This window comes from Oryx dammah, unplaced genomic scaffold, assembly GCF_014754425.2.
Source record: "Oryx dammah isolate SB20612 unplaced genomic scaffold, SCBI_Odam_1.1 HiC_scaffold_27, whole genome shotgun sequence".
NCBI classification, from domain to species: Eukaryota; Metazoa; Chordata; class Mammalia; order Artiodactyla; family Bovidae; genus Oryx; species Oryx dammah.
Genome location: NW_024070211.1, coordinates 15,213,154 through 15,238,123, shown reverse-complemented (window position 1 = coordinate 15,238,123; position 24,970 = coordinate 15,213,154). Strand labels below are relative to the sequence as shown.

Sequence of the window (24,970 nt, the reverse complement as noted above, 5' to 3'; positions counted from 1 at the left end):
CTTTTTCAGGTAATGACATATTCTAGAATTAGTGGTGATGGTTGCATAGACTCTGTGAATATTCTAAAACCCACTGAATTCTACACTTTGAAAGGGTGAGTTTTAGGGAATATGAATTATATCTTTTTTAATTGCAAAAGAAAAATCTCTAGGATCACCCATTAACAGCTGGGGGAACTCTAAAATCTGAACTCCTTTGCTAAGCAGCTCACACACCCCACGCACATAGTTTTGTGACCCTAACAATGTGAAGTCCTGCCGAGAACTGCCAAACTGAGGAGCCGTGGGCCTCAGGGCCCTTGACCTTGGATGCGGCAGCAGTCTATGGCCAACCATGTACTAACAGCCACTGTCTGAATAAGCAAAACCAGCCATGTATATGTATTGCTCCAACTGCCTTGCTGACATGCAAGGAGAGCATGGGTAGGGGATCTCTTTAGAACCTCCCAGGTACCCACCTCTTCGCTCTTCATCTTTGGTAGGAACTCCCAAAAGCTGTGTCAAATATTTGATTGCCCCCACTTTAGGCCAGGACTTAAGCTGGGTATTGGGGACCCCCAGAGACACCTCCTCAGCCACGAGCTGCAGTTCCAGTGCTACAGGGAGGCAACCCTGACCCCCACCCCAACCCCTGACGGCTCTGCCTTCCTCATGATGCCAGCATGGAAGCTCGGGAAAACAAGAGAGGTGAATCAGAGAAGCTGGGCGCCAGTAGGGGAGGCCCACACTGCAGCGTGAGGTTATCGTTGTAGGATGGGGAAGTCTCAGCCCTGGCCTAACCCAGGCTGCTTTGTGAACTGAACTGCTGATTGCACTGGTGTATTAAAAAACCTAAATATTTTATTTGCTTCATATTTACAAAAGTGAGGAGGAGACCAAGGGAGACCCCCAAGAACACCCCCACACCTGGCTGACCAGGCCCCTTGCGCTGCAGAGGAGGCAGACACAGCTGGAAGGGACAGGATTTATGTTGCATACTTGAACTACAGCGAGTGTAAGACTGGTCCTATTGACAGGGCAGAAACACTACAGGTGGAGCGTGGGGGGTGGCAGAGCGAGCACCAGAGTCCTGGCCAGAGGGTGCCTCTGCTTGCCACTTTCCCCACCTCTCCCAGAGGCATCTCTGGGGCCCCGTTGGGGTTCTCCGGGGGGGAACGGGGCCCGCTCACATGATGCTCGCCGGGGTGAAGACGGGGCCCATGCACAAGGTGTCCGTGATCTCCCAGCCACAGGACAGAGGCTTGCACATGCCCTCGGCGTCCTCGTCCTGTTCTGCAGGCAGCAGCTGCCCTTGCAGGGCTTCCCTGCAAGGGAGAGGGGGTCTCTGGAGGCAGCCAGCACGGGGCCCATGGGCCAAGAACTCCCCATGGCTCCTGCACTGGAAGACCTGGGGCCACTGGGACCGCAGCACCCAGGGGCAAGGGCAGGGGGAGGCCTGCTGCCCCCTCTTCCCCCACTGCTGTCTTCTCCCAGAGCCTAACCCACAAGGGAAAGGAACCCACATTCACTGATGTGCCCATTATTGTGCCAGGCACTTCACTTACAGTCTAATTGTATTCTCCCAAAACCCTGTAAGGGTGACTTTATCGTCCCCATTTTACTCCTAGCAAACTGACTTAGAAGTTACCTGCCCAAGGTCACAATCCTAGAAGGAGGTAGAACGAGGACTCAACCCAACACTCACTTCAAAGCCTACATTCTTCACACCCCAGGCTTGGTACTTAAAAACTAAAAGTCTGCCCTTCCCTCAAAAATCCTACAAACTGTTTCTCCTACATCCTCACATTAATAAACGGCTCCTGTCCTTGCCACGAGTTGGAGATGTTGTTTCCACACCCAGTGGATCCTTGCCGAGCCCCATTCCTGAGCATCCCCAAAGGTACCCACTTCTCTCCATTCACACTGACACCACCATCTCTAGCCAGGAAAGCACAGTCTCCCAGAAAATTCCAACCCAGGTTCATCTTTCCAAAAAGCAAATCCCTTCTGAGTTGCCGGCAGTTTCCCTCCACGCTCAGGCCACACAAGATCTGGCCCCTGACTGCCTCTCCCACCACGCATGACAGTGCAGCCATCTTTGGGCTTGCATCCCATCCCAGGCACATCCTGTGCACATCCAGTCTCTGCCTGCATCATCAACCCTAGTTGAGTCCCACAGCACAGTGTACTCCGTGATATCAACGAGCATTCAACACCTGCTTCCCTGACAATCCTCCAACTACAGGGGGGCAGGGGATGTACCTGAGTTACTCATTGCCTAGTGCCCCTGACAGCAAATGAATACACACTTGGTGCAGAGAGGTGGACGCTGGGTGGAGGACGGGAAAGAGCACTGCGTTCAGTATCAAGAGGCCAGGTCAGGGCAGCATGACAGCCTGTTCCTTACTTCTGCCAGGATCTGCTTCCCAGGACCCTCCCTCTTCCATCTACATCTTCCCTCCCCTCCTTTTATACTTCCAGCCTATTCCAGTCCCCCACCTGCAGGAAGGCCTCCCCCCTTTGCTGATGTGTGCAATTCAGCAGCAAATCAGTAGTCAATCCAGTCAGGCCATTCCCTTCCAGGTGGGAGGTACTCTGGGCCAAGTGCCCTCTGTCTGAACCTCTGTTTCCTTACCTAATGGGTTTTGAAAGATAAGTTTCTTATAATCTCTCACTGGCTCCCCACTGCCTTCAAGATCAAGGCCAACCTGGGCCTCCAAGGTCCTCCTTGACCAGGTCTTCCTCTCATGCCTCTGCAGCTAGACAGAACCACTTAAAACTCTGGATGAACTGGACTCTGAAGCCCCCCCACCGGCCCAGGCCACCCTCCAGTCAGCTTGCCTGGCCCTCCGGTGCCCGGCTAACTCCTCCCTCACCCATCAGGCAGTGCCTCCTCCCCAGCTCACTGGTCCACCCTCCCTCCTTAGTGACCTCTGCACTCTGCTGGTATGTGTCTATGTGTCTGTGTGTGTGTGTCTGTGTGTGTGTATTGTGTGTGTGTGTGTGTGTGTGTGTGTGTGCGTGCAGGTCTGACGCTTGGCTTTCCATATTCTCAGATGTTCTTTTACTCTCCAGGATCCAGCACAGAGCCAGATTCTAAAGTAGGACATGCCCATGAGGCCCGTTTGATATGGAGAATTTTTGGACGTGGCCATTTCAATACATCAGAATTTTATGTTCCTAGTAACGTGTGCATCTGACTCCATGCAACTTCATCCACCTGTGTTTGCTGATGATGGATCCGGGATAGATAAGAAAGCCTGTGTGATTATCGGTTTTTTATGTTTGGTGTTTTCTGGGTTTTTTTGGCCTTGTCAAAACACCCGTGATTTCAAAATGGCAGCATCAGCCTATCCTGTGCAAGGAGTAGAAGCGGCAGGTTTGTTGACTGGATGAACTACAGGTGACTCTGATCCCGACCCCGTCAGGCCTGCCGTTTGGGACCATTGTTCCTGGGGTGGGGGGAGCTCAAGCCCCCAGCGCGTCCCTGGGGGCACAGGCTTCACTCATTCCCCAGGACCCAGCATAAAAGCCCCTCCCGATGGCTCCTGCCCTCTGCAGCCGTCTCCCCAGCCCCATAAGTGGGGGGGCTCTTCACTGTTGAGCAGCTGTGTGACCTCAAGCAAGTGACCTCTGTTTGTGTCAACACTGATCCCATAGTGTTCTGTGTTTGAGTAAAAGAAAATCATCATATGATGCCTAGTGTAAAGCCTGGCAGAAAGGCCCAGGACTTTCAGGCTTGTCTCACTGGATCCCAGTGCTGGCCTGGTGAGGGCATGCTCAGTGAGTAGCCACCCAATTGGTCAGCTCTATCTACACCTGCTCTTGTCTTCCCTTCATCCACCCAGTAGCTAGAGTGGTCTTTCTAAAATCCAAATCAGACCATGTCACCCCCAGACTTCCAATCAGTCCCTGCCAGCTGATGCTGGAAGCTCTAAGCTACCCTTCATGGCCCTTCCCATGTCTAGCCCTGCTCCCTCTCCAGCCCCGACCAACCTCATGTTTTTTGAAGGCATCTTTGCCCCCAGTTCCTTCTAAAATCCAAATCAGACCACGTCCCCCCCATGGAAGGACCCTCTTCCGCGGGACCTTGGAACAGAACCCCCTTCCTGCCCTTCCAGCCATTTAACTCCTGCCAGGCTTTGACTTCATCCTTCTTTCCTCAGGGAGGTAGATCTGGGCCTTGGGGAGGTGGGGGTGGGGATCTAAGCCTCCAAATCGCGGCCCTCCCCGCAGCACTGTATTCTCAGGCACGCCTGTCTGCTTCTGTGTCCCTCCAGGGCTCTGAGCTCCGCACGGGAAACTCGGTCTCATTAAAGACCACAGCCAGGTGCCCAGCACAGGCCTCACTTGAAATCAGTAGCCAAGGATTACTTGTCCCATTGGATTACACAGGAGCAGGGCCCCAAACCTGAGGCTCCCCATGTGGCTTCAGTCCAGCCTGCCCCCTCTCCAATCCCCATTCCATTTCCCAGCAGGGCCCCCTTACCAGGCCACCCGGGACATGGCGTAGGTGATGCGGCAGGTCTGGGCATCCCTGAGGAGGGAACCCATGCCCACAGTGTAGGCGCCCATGTTCTCAAAGACCAGCCAGTCCCCTACGTGTAGTTGCGGCAGCCATAAGCCCTCAGCTACGCAGTCACAGCCATTGGCCACCGGGCCCCACAGGCTGCTGCTGTACAGGGGCTGTTCCGTGGATGGTTTCTGCAGGAGAGAGGGACAGTCAGCTTTCCCGGGCATACGTACACAGTCTGAGTACTCCCTCCCTCCAAAGCCTGCATGGCTCCCAGAGCAAACAGGATCAAGACCAGCTGGGCCTCCTAGCCTGCATTTAAGGCCCTCCCACTTCTCTGCATTCATTGCCTCCTACACTCAGAAGCCACAGTGCCTGGTCTTAAATGCAGGCTCCAACACTTGCTAGCTGTGTGACCTTGGGCAAGATACTTAATCCATCAGTTTGCTCGTTTATAAAATGGGAATAGAAGCAGTTACCTACCTGCCGGGGTTAGTGAAAGGATACAAGAGTAGAGGCTGAGTGTGTGAACCAGCGTCTGACACACGGCAAGGGCCCAGTAAGTTAGCACCATCTTCATTCATCGCTGGTGTTGCCATCAGCCTCTGGCTTCAGTCTTCACTGGACCATCTGCCGCTTTGCAGACCCTGGGTGTTTCCCCACCTCTGCAGCCCTTCCCTCTCCCTCAAATAGAGATTGTCCTGGGCCCAGCCCTGCGGCTCCTTCTCTGCAGGCCATCACGATCGCCTCCTTCCAGGCCTGACCCAGTAACAGGAGCCAGAAGGACACCAATGAGTTAGACCCTCCCTCAGGCTCCCACGGCACTCGGTCTGGTGAGGAGGACCGGCCTCCCACAGACAATCACAGGGTGGCCTGGCAGAGGTCACAGAGGACCTCACAGAGTCAACAGAATTACTTCCATTTCAGAGAAACTGAGGAATTCTGAGAGGTTAAGTGACTTACCCAAAGACAAAACTGACTTACCCAAAGACAACTAACAATGACGTAAAATTTTTACTTTTTCCTTAAGTGACTTCCAAATCCAGAAAAACATCTGTAGCACAGACCATCTGAAGACAACCAAGGTATCAGTGCCGTTTGTCACAGTGTAGGGATGCTGCTAGGCAGGTTGTGACTGGAGCTGTGAGTCCCCGGGTAAACCCTGCTTCTGTCCCTCCCTTCCCTCACCCCTGGCTCCCCAAGCCATCCCCACGCTATTCCCTGAGGTCCCAAATCTACCAACTCCTAATTTTCCTTTAGATCTCAGTGTCCTCCTGGAAGCCTTTACTAAGGCTCTGCAAGCTTTGCCTTCATAGCATGTCCTATCACTTATAATTTGATATTTAAGAAGTGTATCTCCTCAGGCCCGTCTTCCCGTCAGACCATAAATTTGGTTGAGTCCAGAGATCACGACAGTCTTGTTTACCCCCATCTCCTCCAAGCCTAGCGGTCTGGCATACAGTAAGTGCTTTTGTGAAGACTACTTAAGTGAATGAATGAATAAATAAATGAATAGGGAATACCTGAGTGATGGGAAAGAGCAAAAAAGAAAAAGAAGGTACAAATAGAAGCTATCCAAGAGCCTAGGAGGAGGCAGCAGAGGAGACCAATGGAAGGAGGAGGAAAGGTGTTTAGGTACCTCGGCCAGGAGCAGGAAGAGCCACAGGTGACATGAGCAGAAATAATACTCGTGTGTCACTGCATAAGCCATTAGTCTCATTAATAAAGACACACACATTGAATTAAAATCAAACGTGAGAACTATCCTATACTCATTCATTCATTCAACAGATACTCATTAAACACCTACTATGTGCCAGGCTCTGCTCTAAGAGCCTGGGATGCAACAGTGTACACACAGAAAAACAAAGTTCCTGTGCTCATGAACCTCACATGCTAGAAGAATACAAATCAATACATCCTTGTTCACACAACTTAACACTCTTGTTCATAAGCTTCTTATTAATGAGTAAAATTCATCTCAGTTGCTCTGAATTATTTACCTTAGCTCCAGTTGTTAACAATTGGACTTTCAAAGACGTGTGAGGGGAAATGCTCTATAAATGTATTCATGAGGATCCTTAAGAAATCCTTAAGAAAATAGGTTTCAAAGCTTCTTCCACAATAAAATGAAAAGAAAAGGCACCCTTGAGTTATAATCAGATTTCTCTCACTTATTAGTGGTATAAATTTAAAATGGGTAGAAAGGGAAGATTTTAAAATTTCACAGGAAATAAGGCAATTACCATTTAAAACCTTTTTTTAAAAAAAAAAGGAAACAGCAAAATAAATGTTCCAAAAGCATGTGGGGGCAGGCTTTTAAGTTTCAGTTCTGTTTTTGAGTTGGGAAACTGAACGGAAATGTACAACCAACTGTAAAAATACAAGAAGCCAAATCAACTACTGGGGCCCCCATCTGAGAGAGCAGGCAGAGGGTTCTACTTTACAAAGCACACCCACCACTATTTCACACTTCATCTGGGAGGCAGTTGCATTCCCATTTTACAGATGAGAAAACTCAGAAGTGACCTGCTCTGGTTTCTGGAGGGAATGAGTGGCACAGCTCCTGGGGGTCCCAGACAAGGGCCCTCCTAGCTGCACCTGGATGGCAGCTTTCCTCAGAGGCCCAATACGAGAGCAGATCCACAGAAGAAACACAATGAAACATTTAAAATGCCACACGGCTCTGAGGGAATCCCTAAATAACTCCCCAACTTTTAAAGCATACATAAGTTAGCTCCTATACTGCATAAAGTGTACAGAAATATTTTAAAAGGAAAAAAAAATGGGATGAACAAGGGCAGCACACAAAAAGGAAAAAGAAGAAACACAAAAGCCTGTGATCAAAATCTCACTTGTGAACATACAGGCAAAAATCCAAAATGAAACCCTAGCTAATCAAATCCACACTCTTATTCAAAGAATCACTTTCAATGGTCAGATGATTTAAATGGAAGGCAGGGACAATGAGCAAGGTGATCACTGGCTTCATAGTAACATGGAAATATAGATCTACACTTCAAATTTAATTTTCCAAATCATGGCATTCAATAGCCTATAGCACCCCTTCTTGATTAAAACTATGGACAAAATTAAACTCCACAACAAAGAGAAACCATTTAAAATAAGGAGCCAACTCTAACTTAATGGAGATATACTAGAATGGCTTCATTTCAGAACTAGAAGCAACCTTAATTTTACAGTTAAGCCCTCTCGTTTTCCAGATGAAAAGACTATAGACACGGGGCCCAGAGAGGGTAAGTAACTTGCCTAATGTTACTCAGCTACTAGATGGCAGAGCCAAGAACCAGACCCAAGTCTTCTGACTCCAAGACTGAATCTTTCTGTCATTTCTATTTTACATAGCATGAGAAATGCTGACAATAGCTATTATCTGGAAAAAAAGAAACAAAAAGGTATAATATAGAGAAATAAAGAAATAAAATATTATACTGCAGACAAAGCTTGCCCACCTAGAAAATTCAGAGGGGAGAGGAGTAGTTACTAGAGATTAGTGAGTTTTTACATGTAAGCTGATGTCTCAACTTAAACACACAGGGGACCATCTCCACTCACAGTAATGAAAGCATTAAGTTACTACACTCAGGGATGTACTTGGGCCACAGTAATACTTAACTCATGAAAATAATAAAACCTTGAAAGGAGAGATGAAATACAAGGACTCTACCTTCTCCTAGCTGGAAAAACTTAGTAAAGCCAAAAAGAGAATTTCTTCCAATTTCAGAAATAAATAAGCTACTACTAATTAAAAGCCCCAGAGATAGGGATCCAATTTCACTTTTTGCATACGGACAATCAAGTGACCTAGCATCATATATTAAGCAGTTCCCAATGATGTGCTTTGCAAGTCTTGTCAAAATCAAGTTTCCAGATATATGAGGATTTTTTGTGTGTGTGCTCTATGTTTTGCTGGTCTATGTTTTTATGCCACTCTCCAAACCAAACTGTTTTAATAAACTCCTACTATTTTAGTGGTTACTCCAGATATTTACTTTGTAATATGTATTCCTAAGGTAGTCTAAAATCAGTCAACATCTTTACCTTCTGCTCAAGAAATTGAAGGGCTTCTCAGGTGGTGCTAGTGGCAAAGAACCCGTCTTCCAAGGCAGGAGACTTAAGAGATATGGGTTTGATCCCTGGGTTGGGAAGATCTTTTGGAGGACGGCACGGCAACCCATTCCAGTACTCTTGCCTGAAGAACCCCATGGACAGAGGAGCCTGGCAGGCTACAGTCCATAGCGCCACACAGAGTCGGACATGACTAAAGCGACTTAGCACACACACACAGGAAATTCAAAACCTTAGAATACCAACTTGGTCACTCTACCTCCCAACTTACATTCTATTGCTATCCAGTGTAGGCTGATAGATCGAAGCTGCTATTTCACTATCTTCTGCCTTCCATTCGGAGAAGGCAATGGCACTCCACTTCAGTACTCTTGCCTGGAAAATCCCATGGGCAGAGGAGCCTGGAAGGCTGCAGTCCATGGGGTCGCTGAGGGTTGGACATGACTGAGCGACTTCACTTTCACTTTTCACTTCCCTGCATTGGAGAAAGAAATAGCAACCCACTCCAGTGTTCTTGCCTGGAGAATCCCAGGGACGGGGGAGCCTGGTGGGCTGCCATCTGTGGGGTCACACAGAGTCGGACACGACTGAAGTGATATGACTTTGCCTTCCATTGCTATGGGGGAAATAAGCTCTAAGTGTAATAAAGATTCTTCTACCGGTATTCTTTTATCTGTCCGTTTCTCTCACTAGTTTTATGATCTTCCGTCTCTGGTGTTCAGTTTCACTAATATGTTGTCTACGTATGGATTCATTTTTAGGTAACATACTTGGAATTTGTTGGATTTCCTGAATCTGAGAATAAATGTTCCTCTCGTTTACTCTCTGCCAGCAATTCATTTTTATTTATTTTGCCTTAGCTCCAAATCTACCCTTCTCCGCCCTGCTTTGTGATACTAGAGTGAGACATTTCTTCCTCACTAGCCAGCTCTATGTTCTTGATGATGTTGTTTAGTTGCTATGTCTAACTGTTTTGCAACCCCATGGACTGTAGCTCACCCCTCTCTCCATGGAATTTCTCTGGCAAGAATACTGCAGTGGGTTGCCAGTTCCTTCTCCAGGGGCTCTTCCTGACCCAGGGATCGAACCCACGTCTCCTGCATTGTCAGGCGGATTCCTTATCACTGAGCAACCAGGGAAGCCCAGCTAGCTCTATGTTAGGCTTTGTCAATACAAGTTGCTGGAAAAACACTGTACTGCAAGGGCAGATCAGGAAGAAGGAACTCTCTCCCTTATAGCTTGCTGTTTTCTGTGTGGCCACCTTTGGTTCAGGGTATGAGGGTGTGGTCGGAGAAGGCAATGGCACCGCACTCCAGTACTCTTGCCTGGCAATCCCATGGACGGACGAGCCTGGTGGGCTGCAGTCCATGGGGTCACACAGAGTTGGACACGACTTCACTTTCACTTTTCACTTTTGTGCATTGGAGAAGGAAATGGCAACCCACTCCAGTGTTCTTGCCTGGAGAATCCCTGGGACGGGGGAGCCTGGTGGGCTGCCATCTCTGGGGTCACACAGAGTCGGACACGACTGAAGCGACTTAGCAGCAAGCGTGAGGCTGTGGTTGCGTTCACCTCAATGGCCCTCAGTTCAACTTTGGCCTGCACAGTCCAACAAGCTTCTCTCCACTCCACAGCAGGCTACCTCTGCAATTCAGTTGTGTTGGCAACTCTCTAAAAGTTTCCTTGCCACAGGAAGGCTGCATATCATGGCCTTTCCTCAAAGGTTTCAATCTCAGACTTGCAGGGAGGAGCCCTCCTCTAAGATGCTTCATTTTTCACCCTCGCTTACCAGATATAGTAACTGCTTTTATCCTTTTTAGTAATTAGCCATCTTTAAAGTTAGCAGTTCTTTATGTTAAAATTTCCGTGTTCAAACTACCTGTCTTGTTTCTGTACCCTAATACAATCTCTTCCTGAAACTATGGTTAGACATTACGCCCTCTCACTCTGCTACTTCCTTTGCCTTTCTTATTTCCATTTATCTCTTTGTGCTACATTTGCAAAGTTCCTTCAGCTCTATATTCCAATTCCTTCTTTATTTTCCCATATCTTCTCTCTTCAACTGTCTCTAATATCTTGCTTTGTTGTTGTTGTTTAGTCGTTGAGTCATGCCTGACTCTTTTCCGCCCGCATGGACTGTAGCCCGCAAGGCTCCTCTGTCCATGGACAGGCTCCTCTGTCCTCTGTCCCAGGCAAGAATACTGGAGTAGGTTGCCATTTTCTTCTCCAGGGGATCTTCCTGACCCAGGGATCAAACCCACGTCTCTTGCATTGGCAGGTGGATTCTTTACCACTGAGCCACCTGGGAAGCCCCAATATCTTGATTACTCTGTGTATAAGTTCAATGTTCATATATTTCATTTCTACAAATTCTATTTAGTCCTTTTAAAAATCTGTTAAGTCAAGTTTTTATATTTGCTTACTTTTTGGTAAGCAAAAGTGATTTTCAATTTACTATTCCCAATTTACTATTACTAAATATTTTTATTTTTCAGTTTAGTTCCAGCTCCAAATTCACCTGTCCATCACCAACTCCCAGAGCTTACTCAAACTCATGTCCATCAAGTCAGTGATGCCATCCAACCATCTCATCCTCTGTCATCCCCTTCACCTCTTGCCATTAATCTTTTCCAGCATCAGGGTCTTTTCAGATGAGTCAGTTCTTTGCATCAGGTGGCCAAGTATTGGAGTTTCAGCTTCATCATCAGTCCTTCCAATGAATATTCAGGAATGATTTCCTTTAGGATGGACTAGTTGGATCTCCTTGCAGTCCAAGGGACTCTCAACAGTCTTCTCCAAACACCACAGTTCAAAAGTATCAATTCTTTGGCACTCAGTTTTCTTTATGGTCCAACTCTCACATCCATATATGACCAGGGAAAAAATATAGCCTTGACTAGACGGACCTTTGTTGGCAAAGTAATGTCTCTGCTTTTTAATATGCTGTCTAGGTTTGTCATAAGTTTAGGAGCAAGCATCTTTTAATTTCATGGCTGCAGTCACCATCTGCAGTGTTTTGGGAGCCCCCAAAAATAAAGTCTGACACTGTTTCCATTGTTTCCCCATCTATTTGCCATTAAGTTATCTTAGTTTCCTGAATGTTGAGCTTTAAGCCAACTTTTTCACTCTCCTCTTTCACTTTCATCAAAAAGCTCTTTAGTTCTCCTTTGCTTTCTGCCATAAGGGTGGTGTCATCTGCATATCTGAGGTTATTGATATTTCTGCTGGCAATCTTGATTCCAGCTTGTGCTTCATCCAGCCCAGTGTTTCTCATGATGTACTCTGCATAGAAGTTAAATAAGCAGGGTGACAATATACAGCCTTGATGTACTCCTTTTCCTATTTGGAACCAGTCTGTTGTTCCATGTCCAGTTCTAACTGTTGCTTCCTGACCTGCATATAGGTTTCTCAAGAGGCAGGTCAGGTGATCTGGTATTCCCATCTCTTGAAGAATTTTCCACAGTTTGTTGTGATCCACACAGTCAAAGCCTTTGGTGTAGTCAATAAAGCAGAAGTAGATGTTATTCTGGAACTCTCTTTCTTTTTCGATGATCCAGCAGATGTTGGCAATTTGATCTCTGGGGTTCCTCTGCCTTTTCTAAATCCAGCTTGAACATCTGGAAGTTCGTGGTTCACATATTGCTGAAGCCTGGCTTGGAGAATTTTGAGCATTACTTTGCTAGCATATGAAATGAGTGCAATTGCATGGTAGTTTGAGCATTCTTTGGCATTGCCTTTCTTTGGTATTGGAATGAAAACTGACCTTTTCCAGTCCTGTGGCCACTGCTGAGTTTTCCAAATTTGCTGGCATATTGAGTGCAGTACTTTCACAGCATCATCTTTCGGGATTTGAAATAGCTCAACTGGAATTCCATCACCTCCACTAGCTTTGTTCATAGTGATGCTTTCTAAGGCCCACTTGACTTCACATTCCAGAATGTCTGGCTTTAGGTGAGTGATCACACCATCGTGATTATCTGGGTCATGAAGATCTTTTTTGTGTAGCTCTTCTGTGTATTCTTGCCACCTCTTCTTAATATCTTCTGCTTCTGTTAGGTCCATGCCGTTTCTTTCCTTTATCGAGCCCATCTTTGCATGAAATGTTCCCTTGGTATCTCTAATTTCCTTAAAGAGATCTTTTGTCTTTCCCATTCTATCAGTGCTAAAAGGATTCAGCATACATCCCCAGATAGAAGGCCAATTTCAGAGTTAGGTTTTCTCTCTGTATTAATTCACTTAACATATTTGAATAGTCACTATTGTACATGCTTGGGACACACTAGTGAACAAAATAGACAAAGATCCTTGTCCTCACAGGGTTTATAGTCTAGCAGGAGGGAGGAAAACAAAAAAGTATATATACTATGTTATAAAGTAATTTAAAAAACAGATTAGGTGAGGGGTACAGGTGTAACATTAAATAAGGTATAAGGTGTCAGGGTGTAAGGAGATGACTTTTCAGCAAAGACGTAAAGAAGGTGAGAAGTGAACCAGGGTGGTACCTAGAAGAGAAGTGATCTGGTCAGAGGGGAAAGCTGGTGCAAAAGTGCTGAGGCTGGAATATGCCTGGTGAGTTCAGGGAGCTGCAAGGAGGCTGGAGTGATTAGAGTAGGATGAGTAAGGGGATGTGGGTGAGGGAGGTGGTGTGAGAGGTAAGAGAGTCAGATCTCAAAGGGCCTTGGGAGCTACTGGAAGGGCTCTGGCTTTAATTCAGAGTGAGACAGGAGCCCAAGCAGAGTTTCAGCTAGAAAGGAGACATGATTTAACTGACCCTTAAAAAGGATCCCTCAGACTGGTGGGTTGACTGACTTTTACACTAAGTGAAATGGAGATGCCTGCTTTCACTTGTGTATTGACCTCTGAAGATTTCCTGCTACCTTGTAAGTCAGGACAGTCTTCTTTGTCAGTGGGGAGACTGTTCAGAGTATCTCCTCTACCACATTGCTGGAAATAGAAGGCACCCCCCACCAGGTTTCTAAACATAGCACAAAGCTGTTGTCCAAAGAACAGGATAAAAACTAGAGATCATTGAAAAATAAAAGTAATGGATAGTATGGCAAAGCAGAAATGAAATAGGATTAGAAATCAGTACTCAAGAATTTTTAAGACAAGAACTAACCAGATCCAGACTTGAAAAAGTACTACGGCAATGTACTCCAGATGGAATCCTACTTTTTAAACCATAAAATAATTAGAATAAAATATAATGACAAATGAGAGAACCTGATCTTGGCAACAAAGGTATCTCTGTACAGAGTGGGGTGATCAGAGCTTGTACCCTGAATTTTGCTTCTGAAGAGTCTCGTAAAACTCGAATGGTACTTGCCCCCTCTGGGACCCTCCCCACACCTAACTAACCCTTGCATTTATGAAGTACTGATACACATTTATTGAACTGCATTTTAGATCACTCAGTGAATATTTAAAATGTTTATAAATAAAAAGTCTACCTAACATATCAGTAAAGAAAATCATGTCTTGGAGAAGAGAATGGTAAACCACTCCAGCATTCTTGCCTGGAGAAGCCCATGGACAGAGGAGCCTGGTGGGCTATGTCAGTGGGGTCGAAAGAGAGTCAGACACAACTTAGTGACTAAACAAGAGCATGCCAAAAATATTTTCAAGAGTAAAGGATATTATTACCTCCATTGTTGCTTTAAAAATAGCATTTTAAAAAGATAAAATTAATATGCCCAAACATTGTTAAAAAAAGACAAAGTTACTAAGTTGTTAATAAAAGACAAAGTTACTAAGTTATTATATATCCAGGGCATCTCTGGGAGGCAGAGGTTATATATTGGTTTCTAATTTTAAAGTGTTCACTTTATCAAACATGATTTGGCTTTGGTTGGCCTTTTATAATTTACATAAAACAAAGTTGATTTTCCTCAATTCTATGATTTAGATATTTTCCACACTGAGCAAATAATGAAATTTGAATTAATATAAAAAAGAAAACCATGTCTCATAATATATATATATATTTTTTTAAGTTAAAACAATGTGCACTATGACACTTAAAGAAATGAAAGTAAAATTTAACAATGGTCATCTATGAATGGTGGGATTAGTGGATTATCATTTTTGTGCTAAATTTTCTCCAGTAATTAAACATATGGTAAATCTTATAACCCGCAGAGCAGGTAGAAAGAGATAAACATCCTTACTATTAATTGCAGAACACTTAGTTAAGACATATGAGAGCATGTTGAAATATTTATTAAAGAAGGCTTTCTACTTGTCAAAGAAGCAAAAATGAAAGATTGAGGTATACCATTTCAGATAAATTAGCCAACAAGAAAAAGGTCACAGTGTGTAATGCTGGTGAGCTTATTGTGAAATAGCACTACTGGTAACAATTCATATTAGTCCAAGCATGGAGGAAAACAGTCTAACAATACATATTAAGAGGAATAAAAATGCTCAAATCCTCTTGCTCAGTAACCCTATTCCAGAGACTCACCATAAGAAAATTGTTTTTAAAAGGGAATATACTTTAAGGATGTACATTGAGCCAGCTATACAAAGAGACTAACAAAGAACAATTTTTTGATAGAGGATACTCAAAGAAACATGAATAACAAAAAATTAGCAATGCCTAAATGCTAATGAAGACATTTTACAAGGAGGCAGCAATTTTACAGGGAGACAATCATTTTATAGGATAGTAGTTCAGAGTTTAGTCTTTAGCAACAGAGAGTATAATCAAAGATGAATAAGACATGAACCCTACCCCAAGGGTCTACAGTTTAAAACGTTGCCATTTATTAACTGTGTGACTTTGAGTAAGTTCCTTCACCTCCCTATGCCTCAGTTTTCTCACCTGTAAAATCAACTATAAAAACCATTTATAAGGGAATATCTGAACACTCACCAGGTGACAAGGGATAGTATGGAACTGCTCCGTTTTAGGTCTGATGAGGACATGGTGTTTCTTAAGTCCTTATCTTTTAGTTGTTAAGTACTAAAATATTTTTGAAGAAAATGCAGCAACATTTGCTCTGTACTTTTTGTACTTTTCTCATGACGTTGTTGTAGTCTGTGTACTTCTCTGTGTGTGTGTCACACACACGTTTCTACACAGCAGGACTGTCTTTCCAAGGCACAAACAATCCTTCCTTACCCGCCACCTTCTGCAGACCTCAGTGCATGTGGAAGGTGCTCAAATGTTTGTTAAATTAAACAAACAAGAAAAGGCCACACATATTCCAATGATGAGAAAAATACCCTGAAGCAAGGATTATGTTTAATGCAACTTTTTCTACCTGAGGTCCAAAATCAAAGTCCATGGGCATGAAAAGCAGGGTAGAAAGCTGCCATCCTGGCTGGTGAGGGGCACCTTCCTTGGGGAGGAGAGTGCAGATGCCCTGGCCGGGCTGGGCCCTCCCGACACACTCCTTGCACAGCCATAGCTCATTTACTAGGTGTACTGCCATCTACTCAGTCGCCATGGCCACACTGCGGCCCCACCCTGGGTATGGTCTCCTAAGCGGTGGGCAGCCCAAAGAAGAAACCCGGGCACCCCCAGAGGAGCAGCAGCACCGACCACTGAAAGGGTTAGGAACATCCTGGTGCCCAAGCCAGGAATACCAGCTGGAGACTGATCCGCCAAGCTCCTGGGGCAGGTGTGGTGCTGGGCTAGGACCACAGCCCCGCTCCTCAGAGGAGCTGATGAAGGGAACGGGGACTGGGTCAGGGATGGCCTGCAACAGGAAGCAAGGGGACTAGAAAGCGGCTGCTGCCTGCTGTGTAACCTGGGGCTTGGCTGACCTAGGCGGCCCTTCCCCTGTGCGGTAGGAAGTGGGAGACCACAGGAATGTAAGCGACGCTAGTGCATCACCGCAGAACTCTGAACTCCTGAGCACTCCATCATCAGGGAGGCTTGCTAGGCAACAACGCAGCCATGGAATGGGGACTCATCCAGCTGCGGGGGGTCGGGGGGGCGCCTGGAGGAGGGGAGCTCCCTCTGCCTGCATAGGGGATGGGCAGGAAGAGCTACAAAGAGGAGCCCACATCTGGTTGACTCTGGGGGGAAAAAAAAAGATGGAAAGAAAAACAACAGCACATATTGAAAGCTCATGGTGGTCTAGGCGCTGGTTAGGCACTTGAGCTTCCTTCCTGAAGCAGGACCACACAAAGGCCTGTGAAAATACAAGTGTGTCTGGTTTCTTTCCCCTCGTAGAAGCCCACTAAAGCTGCCAGAGGCCCTGGGCTGGATTTGGCAGGCTAGGAGGAACGTTCTATCTATCCCTGTTCCCTTGTTAACATGGAAAACCTCAATAAAATGAATTCTTAGAGACTTCCCTGGTGATCCAGTGGTTAAGAATCTGCCTTGCGATGCAGGGGATGCAGGTTCGATCCCTCGTCAGGGAACTGAGATCCCACATGCTCTGGGGACATGAAGCCCACGCAGCACAATGAAGACCCAGCCCACGAGCAGTGATCAGAGATGGATGTCAAGACAGACTCAGGAAGCTCAAAAACAGGAAACCAAATGGACAATTGCGAGAGTTAGATTGCCTAAAATATTGTATGGTCATCAAGAAGCGTGTTGTTAAAGATTCGTGAATGGCATGGAAAGAGTCACACCCCATATGAAGTGAAAAACAATCAGGTTACAAACGAATATGATCCCAATTTTATGGGGGAAAACTATAACACATTCTTTAAAAGACTGAAATCTAAATATTCAAGGGGTCTGTCTCTATGTGGTGGAATTAGGGGTGATAAGCTTCTTCATTCTTAGTGTCTGCTTTCTCCAACGAATATGTTTTACTTTTTTAAAATTAGACAACAACACACACCAAAAAAAAAAAAGTATAAATGCATCCACACAATTGAAAACAGGCCCACCAGGGCAGGCTCACCTTCTGCAGGATGGGGGCGGGGCAGGTGCTGTCAAACAGGACTGAGCTGAAGACTCCATACACGCCCTCGCCGAGGTGGTACATGATGCTCTTGGGGGAGGAACCGGTTTCCTCTGCAGGGAGGGGAGGGGAGGGGTCAGGGGGGCACAAGCAGCATATGAGGGGGTGGGACAACACGGGGCTCAGCAAGCAGACAGGAGGGCTGCCCCCTGCTCAGCTACGGGGCAGCTCCTGCCTCCTCCTGTGTTCATGGCTGGGTTGGAAACACCTTTGCAGCTGAGCAACCCTGCCTAGGACACACTCCAGGCTTGCATCTGGGCTCCTCGATGCCCCAGCAAAGGCTGAAAAGCAGCCCACCAGAACTCAAGACCCCGAGAGACTGAGTCAGCGGCTCAGAAGTACACACAGTGGGGCAACGCATGAGCTGGAATGAGAAGTCGGGACTAGAAAGTATAATCCCAGATCTGGAAAGGAGGCCAGAAGAATTCCATCCCTAAGCACACATACACACACAGAAGACCTTCCACCTGGAGCCCACCACCTGTCTCTGGGAAAAACACCCAGACTTTCAGACTGGGGGTGCCAGAGCAGAGAAAAAAGCTCCAAGATCAGAGTCAGACCTCGCACTCAAGAGGCTGCTGGGAGGACTGATCTACCAGAAGGTCAGTGAGGAGCACTGATGTTGGCAGTGTGGACAGAAAAGCCTGGAGTCAGCCTGAAAGTGTTAGTCGCTTCAGTCGTGTCCAACTCTTTGCAACCCCACGGACTGTAGCCCGCCAAGCTCCTCTGTCCATGAGTCAGCCTAGCATGGACTTGAACCCTGGCGCTGCCCCCTTCTCAGCTGTGTGACCTTGTGTGAGTGACTCATCCTCTTCACGCCTATGTTCTGTAGTCTGCAAAATGGGCTTAGATCAGTATAAATGGTTGTCAATTATTTTCATTATGTTATGAGAAGCAGTAGGGTGAGTAAGAGCCTGGACTCTGGGAAGAAGACAAACATGGGGTCAAATGCAGGGTTCACCACTCACTAGCTCTTAAGCAATTCACTTGTATTCTGTCTGGCTCTGTTTCCTCATCTGCACTATAAAATGTGTGCTCAGTCATGTCCAACTCTTTGCAACCCCATGCACCGTAGCCCGCCAGGCTCCTCTGTCCATGCAATTTTCCAGGCAAGAATACTACAGCGGGTTGCCATTTCCTTCTCCAGGGGATCTTCCTGACCCAGGGATCAAACCTGTGTTTCTTGCGTCTCCTGCACTGGCAGGCAGATTCTTTACCACTGCGCCACGTAGGAAACCCATATACAATAGGTTTAATAAAGTATCTGTTCTCCCCAAGGTTGCTTTGGTCTCAATCTTCATAAAATATAAACATGCATAGGGGAAAAAACAGATGCTGAAAGAGTGTCTTGGGGGTGAGGAGACATGACGGTAAATTCCCCTAAAGAAGGAGCCAGTCTTCAGATTTCCCCCACCCCCTAAAATCAAACCCAGCTCAGCCAACAACCATCCTTAGCTTTACGGAAGAACGGGCCTCCACTGCCCACCTGGCACCTACCCTCCCTGCCTGGCTGATCCAGAAGAACCTCCTTCTTGGCGATGATGCTGATAGCCAAGGTGAAAGCTGAGGTCACATAGTAGCGCCCCAGCTTGGCAAGGATGTCCACACCACAGCCCTCCGGGAAGTATAGGTCCAAGGCTGAGTTGATCACAGAAGCAATCTGAGGGTACAGAGACAATTACATGTTTGAAATGTGGGGTTTATGCTGAAGACTAGCTACAGCCCCAAGTCTTACTTCTTGAAAGCAGCTTTGATTTCAGGAAGCAGAACTTGGCAGCTGCTAAGACCCCAGTTGGTAATCACAGACAGCTGACCAAGGCAGGCAAGCACAGATGGAGCAGGGTCAAGACCCTTACCCTTGAAAATCACCCTTCAATGCCCCCCACAATGGAAAAAGGAACTTTTAATCTAAGAGTTGGTACTCAAATGACCGAATCTGTGATGCAGGTCTTCCTTTCCTGAGTAACCAGTATGCTAAACAACACATTTTTATAGACAAGACAGAGAAGGAAAAAGAAGATCAAAGTCTCCCCCAATTCTAACCCCAGATTAACCTATTCCATGCTAACTTATTGGAATCACTCCTTAAATTCCTTTTTATACAGACCTGAAAATCTGATTTTTTATTATAAACATAATAGGGCTATAAGTATACAGGTTTTTATAACCTGCTTTACTCAGTAAATTGAATGATCTCTCCATGTATGTCAGTTCAGTTCAGTCACTCAGTCGTGTCCAACTCTTTGCGACCCCATGAATCACAGCATGCCAGGCCTCCCTGTCCATCACCACCTCCCGGAGTTCACTCAGACTCAAGTCCATCGAGTCCGTGATGCCATCCAGCCATCTCATCCTCTGTCGTCCTCTTCTCCTCCTGCCCCCAATCCCTCCCAGCATCAGAGTCTTTTCCAATGAGTCAACTCTTCGCATGAGGTGGCCAAAGTACTGGAGGTTCAGCTTTAGCATCATTCCTTCCAAAGAACACCCAGGGCTGATCTCCTTCAGAATGGACTGGTTGGATCTCCTTGCAGTCCAAGGGACTCTCAAGAGTCTTCTCCAACACCACAGTTCAAAAGCATCAATTCTTCGGCACTCAGCTTTCTTCACTGTCCAACTCTCACATCCATACATGACCACAGGAAAAACCATAGCTTTGACTAGACGGACCTTTGTTGGCAAAGTAATGACTCTGCTTTTGAATATGCTATCTAGGTTGGTCATAACTTTTCTTCCAAGGAGTAAGCGTCTTTTAATTTCCTGCCTGCAATCACCATCTGCAGTGATTTTGGAGCCCAAAAAGATAAAGGCTGACACTGTTTCCACTGTTTCCCCATCTATTTCCCATGAAGTGATGGGACCGGATGCCATGATCTTCGTTTTCTGAATGTTGAGCTTTAAGCCAACTTTTTCACTCTCCACTTTCACTTTCATCAAGAGGCTTTTCAGTTCCTCTTCACCTTCTGCCATAAGGGTGGTGTCATCTGCATATCTGAGGTTATTGATATTTCTCCTGGCAATCTTGATTCCAGCTTGTCTTTCTTCCAGCCCAGCGTTTCTCATGATGTACTCTGCATAGAAGTTAAATAAGCAGGGTGACAATATACAGCCTTGACGTACTCCTTTTCCTATTTGGAACCAGTCTGTTGTTCCATGTCCAGTTCAAACTGTTGCTTCCTGACCTGCATACAGATTTCTCAAGAGGCAGGTCAGGTGGTCTGGTATTCCCATCTCTTGAAGAATTTTCCACAGTTTGTTGTGATCCACACAGTCAAAGCCTTTGGCATAGTCAATAAAGCAGAAATAGATGTTTTTCTGGAACTCTCTTGCTTTTTTGATGATCCAGCGGATTTTGGCAATTTGATCTCTGGTTCCTCTGCCTTTTCTAAAACCAGCTTGAACATCTGGAAGTTCACGGTTCACGTATTGCTGAAGCCTGGCTTGGAGAATTTTGAGCATTACTTTACTAGCGTGTAAGATGAGGGCAATTGTGCAGTAGTTTGAGCATTCTTTGGCATTGCCTTTCTTTGGGATTGGAATGAAAACTGACCTTTTCCAGTCCTGTGGCCACTGCTGAGTTTTCCAAATTTGCTGGCATATTGAGTGCAGTACTTTCACAGCATCATCTTTTAGGATTTGAAACAGCTCAACTGGAATTCCATCACCTCCACTAGCTTTGTTCGTAGTGATGCTTTCTAAGGCCCACTTGACTTCACATTCCAGGATGTCTGGCTCTAGGTGAGTGATCACACCATCGTGATTATCTTGATTGTGAAGATCTTTTTTGTACAGTTCTTCTGTGTATTCTTACCACCTCTTCTTAATATCTTCTGCTACCATTTCTTTCCTTTATCGAGCCCATCTTTGCATGACATGTTCCCTTGGTATCTCTAATTTTCTTGAAGAGATCTCTAGTCTTTCCCATTCTGTTGTTTTCCTCTATTTCTTTGCACTGAATGCTGAGGAAGGCTTTCTTATCTCTTCTTGCTATGTAAATGTATATAAATCTACGTAAATTCTTTTCCCATAAGAATATACCGTAATTTACTCAGGGACCTCAGAGGCTCTGTGACAATCTAGAGAAGTGAGAGGTTCAAGAGGGAGGGAACGTATGTATACCTATGGCTGATTCATGTGGATGTTTGGCAGAAAACAAACTTCTGTAAAGCAATTATCCTTCAGTTAAAATAACTTTTTCTAAGTAATTAAAGAGAAAGATTTTAAAATAAAAATATTTTAATAAATCTTATTTGCATTTACCCAGAAAATACACTGGTATCATTGCCATATGATAAAATATTTTTTATAAAAACATTTTTATAAACAATTATATTTTTATAAAAGTAAAAATATTTTACATAAAAAGAAAGAATGTATTGTAATTTAGCCAATTCCTGAGCGACTTCACTTTCACTTTTCACTTTTCACTTTCATGCATTGGAGAAGGAAATGGCAACCCACTCCAGTGTTCTTGCCTGGAGCATCCCAGGGACGGGGGAGGGGAGCCTGGTGGGCTGCCGTCTATGGGGTCGCACAGAGTCGGACACAACTGGAGCGACTTAGCAGCAGCAGCAGAGTGTTAGTTGGACCAGGAAAGTCCACTGAACTTCTGTTATGAAGAATGTTCCAATGCTCATCTTTGAAGCTAATTTTTATTATCCATCACAGATTATTTTCTTAAATTCAATTCCAAGATGTGAATAGTCCAGAACGAGGCATTTACTAAGGAAAAGCGACCCCTAGTGGTGCCAGTGGGGATTGCAATAACACATTTTTCCTGATTTAATCATGGCATCCAGTCCCATCACTTCGTGGCAAATAGATGGGGAAACAGTGAAAACAGTGACAGACGTTGTTTTTTGGGGGGCTCCAAAATCACTGCAGATGGTGACTGCAGCCATGAAATTAAAAGACGCTTACTTCTTGGAAGGAAACTTATGACCAAAAGAGCAGAGACATTACTTTGCCGACAAAGGTCCGTCTAGTCAAGACTACGGTGTTTCCAGTAGTCATGCAGGGATGTGAGAGTTGTACTATAAAGAAAGCTGAGCGCCGAAGAGTTGACGCTTTTGAACTGTGGTGTTGGAGAAGACTGTTGAGAGTCCCTTGGACTGCAGGGGGATCCAACCAGTCCATCCTAAAGGAAATCAGTCCTGAATACTCATTGGAAGGACTGATGTTGAAGCTGAAACTCCAATACTTTGGCCACCTGGTGCAAAGAACTGACTCATTTGAAAAGACCCTGATGCTGGGAAAGATTGAAGGCAGGAGGAGAAGGGGACGACAGAGGATGAGATGGTTGGATGGCATCACTGACTCAATGAACATGAGTCTGGGTAAACTCCAGGAGTTGGTGATGGACAGCGAAGGCTGGTGTGCTGCAGTCCATGGGGTCGCAAAGAGTTGGACACAACTGAGCAACTGAACTGAACTGAAACTTGCAGGTGGGAAGGAGACAGATGGACTAGAAGTGGACAGAGGGTTGGCTTTTCCTTTCCCTGCCCAACTTGATTTCTCATCATCCCATAGGAGGGTGAATAGGGCACAGCCAGACCCTCAGAGAACTTTATGACTTATGCAGATATGGCCTGGTTAAGCCTCAAATATGTGCATGTTCAGAGTCCGGGCAGAGCTGGGTGTGCAGCCGGCCCTGCCATGGACTCAGGAAATGAAGTAGCTTCTATGAGCCTCAGTTTGCTCAGCTGTAACACAGAGTTAATAATGAGATAATCCAGGCAAAGCACCAAGCGCAGCACATAGTACAGGGGACCCACTCACAGGGGACTTCCTAGGATCACTGTAACCCTCCCCCAACCCCCACCCAGCCCAGCGGCAACACTTGTGACCCCACTTACCTCTTCGAATCTCACTTTGGCGTCTTCCACTCCAGGGAAGCCACCACCGAGGTCCAGGATGTGCATCCTGTGGCCCAGCTCAGCACCCATTTCGAACACAACCCGGGCGTCCGCAATGGACTGAGCGTAGGCCTGAGGGTCAGGACAGCCACTGCCAATGTGAAAACTGGGGAAGAAGGAAGAGTCTCGGCTTACACACAGGACCCAAGGTGTCACCACTTCAGCCTCAGCCAGCAGCAGCCTTGCCCAAGCATACCGGATGCTGTACCCATTTTCCAGATGTAGTGACTGTGGGCCTAAAAGGTTGAGTGGGTTGCCAAGGGCCATGTGGCAAATGAAGAGTGGACAGGAGACTAGATCCAAGGACCTTTGGCACTTTGTGCCCCTCTCATCCCTCCACGCTGCCTCTGGGGGCTGAGGCTTCCTGGGATGAGGGCTAGGGCCCCAGAATCAGCCAGAACTAATGTACATCTCACTCAGCAGTGTGGTCAGCCATGCTTCAGTTTCCCCATCTATAAAGTGGGGATCGGTTCAGTCCAGTAGCTCAGTCGTGTCCGACTCTTTGTGACCCCATGAATCGCAGCACGCCAGGCCTCCCTGTCTATCACCAACTCCCAGAGTTCACTCAGACTCACATCCATCGAGTCCGTGATGCCATCCAGTCATCTCATCCTCTGTTGTCCTCTTCTCCTCCTGCCCCCAATCCCTCCCAGCATCAAAGTCTTTTCCAATGAGTCAACTCTTTGCATGAGGTGGCCAAAGTACTGGAGTTTCAGCTTTAGCATCATTCCTTCCAAAGAACATCCAGGGCTGATCTCCTTCAGAATGGACTGGTTGGATCTCCTTGCAGTCCAAGGGACTCTCAAGAGTCTTCTCCAACACCACAGTTCAAAAGCATCAGTTCTTTGGCGCTCAGCCTTCTTCACAGTCCAACTTTCACATCCATACATGACCACAGGAAAAACCATAGCCTTGACTAGATGGACCTTAGTCAGCAAAGTAATGTCTCTGCTTTTGAATATGCTATCTAGGTTGGTCATAACTTTTCTTCCAAGGAGTAAACGTCTTTTAATTTCATGGCTGCAGTCACCATCTGCAGTGATTTTGGAGCCCAAAAAAATAAAGTCTGACACTGTTTCCACTGTTTCCCCATCTATTTCCCATGAAGTGATGGGACTGGATGCCATGATCTTAGTTTTCTGAATGTTGAGTTTTAAGCCAACTTTTTCACTCTCCTCTTTTACTTTCTTCAAGAGGCTTTTTAGTTCCTCTTCACTTTCTGCCATAAGGGTGGTGTCATCTGCATATCTGAGGTTATTGATATTTCTCCTGGCAATCTTGATTCCAGCTTGTCTTTCTTCCAGTCCAGCGTTTCTCAGGATGTACTCTGCATATAAGTTAAATAAGCAGGGTGACAATAAACAGCCTTGAAGTACTCCTTTTCCTATTTGGAACCAGTCTGTTGTTCCATGTCCAGTTCGAACTGTTGCTTCCTGACCTACATACAGATTTCTCAAGAGGCAGGTTAGGTGGTCTGGTATTCCCATCTCTTGAAGAATTTTCCACAGTTTGTTGTGATCCACACAGTCAAAGGCTTTATCAAAGGATAA

At 46.0% G+C, this 24,970-nt stretch overlaps 1 protein-coding gene across 1 annotated transcript in view; it reads right to left on the bottom strand.

The window, feature by feature from the left end:
• Window positions 1-822: 822 nt before the first annotated feature.
• AZIN2 (antizyme inhibitor 2) overlaps window positions 823-24,970 on the bottom strand; it is a 41,281-nt gene continuing 17,133 nt past the window's right edge. Inside the window, exons 6-10 of the mRNA XM_040228086.1 lie at window positions 23,361-23,526; window positions 19,006-19,168; window positions 17,449-17,561; window positions 4,469-4,683; window positions 823-1,304 (exon numbers count right to left, since the gene is read on the bottom strand). Of these exons, the coding sequence (XP_040084020.1) occupies window positions 1,166-1,304; window positions 4,469-4,683; window positions 17,449-17,561; window positions 19,006-19,168; window positions 23,361-23,526 (796 nt within the window). The 3' untranslated portion in view covers window positions 823-1,165. The remainder of the gene's footprint in view (window positions 1,305-4,468; window positions 4,684-17,448; window positions 17,562-19,005; window positions 19,169-23,360; window positions 23,527-24,970) is intronic.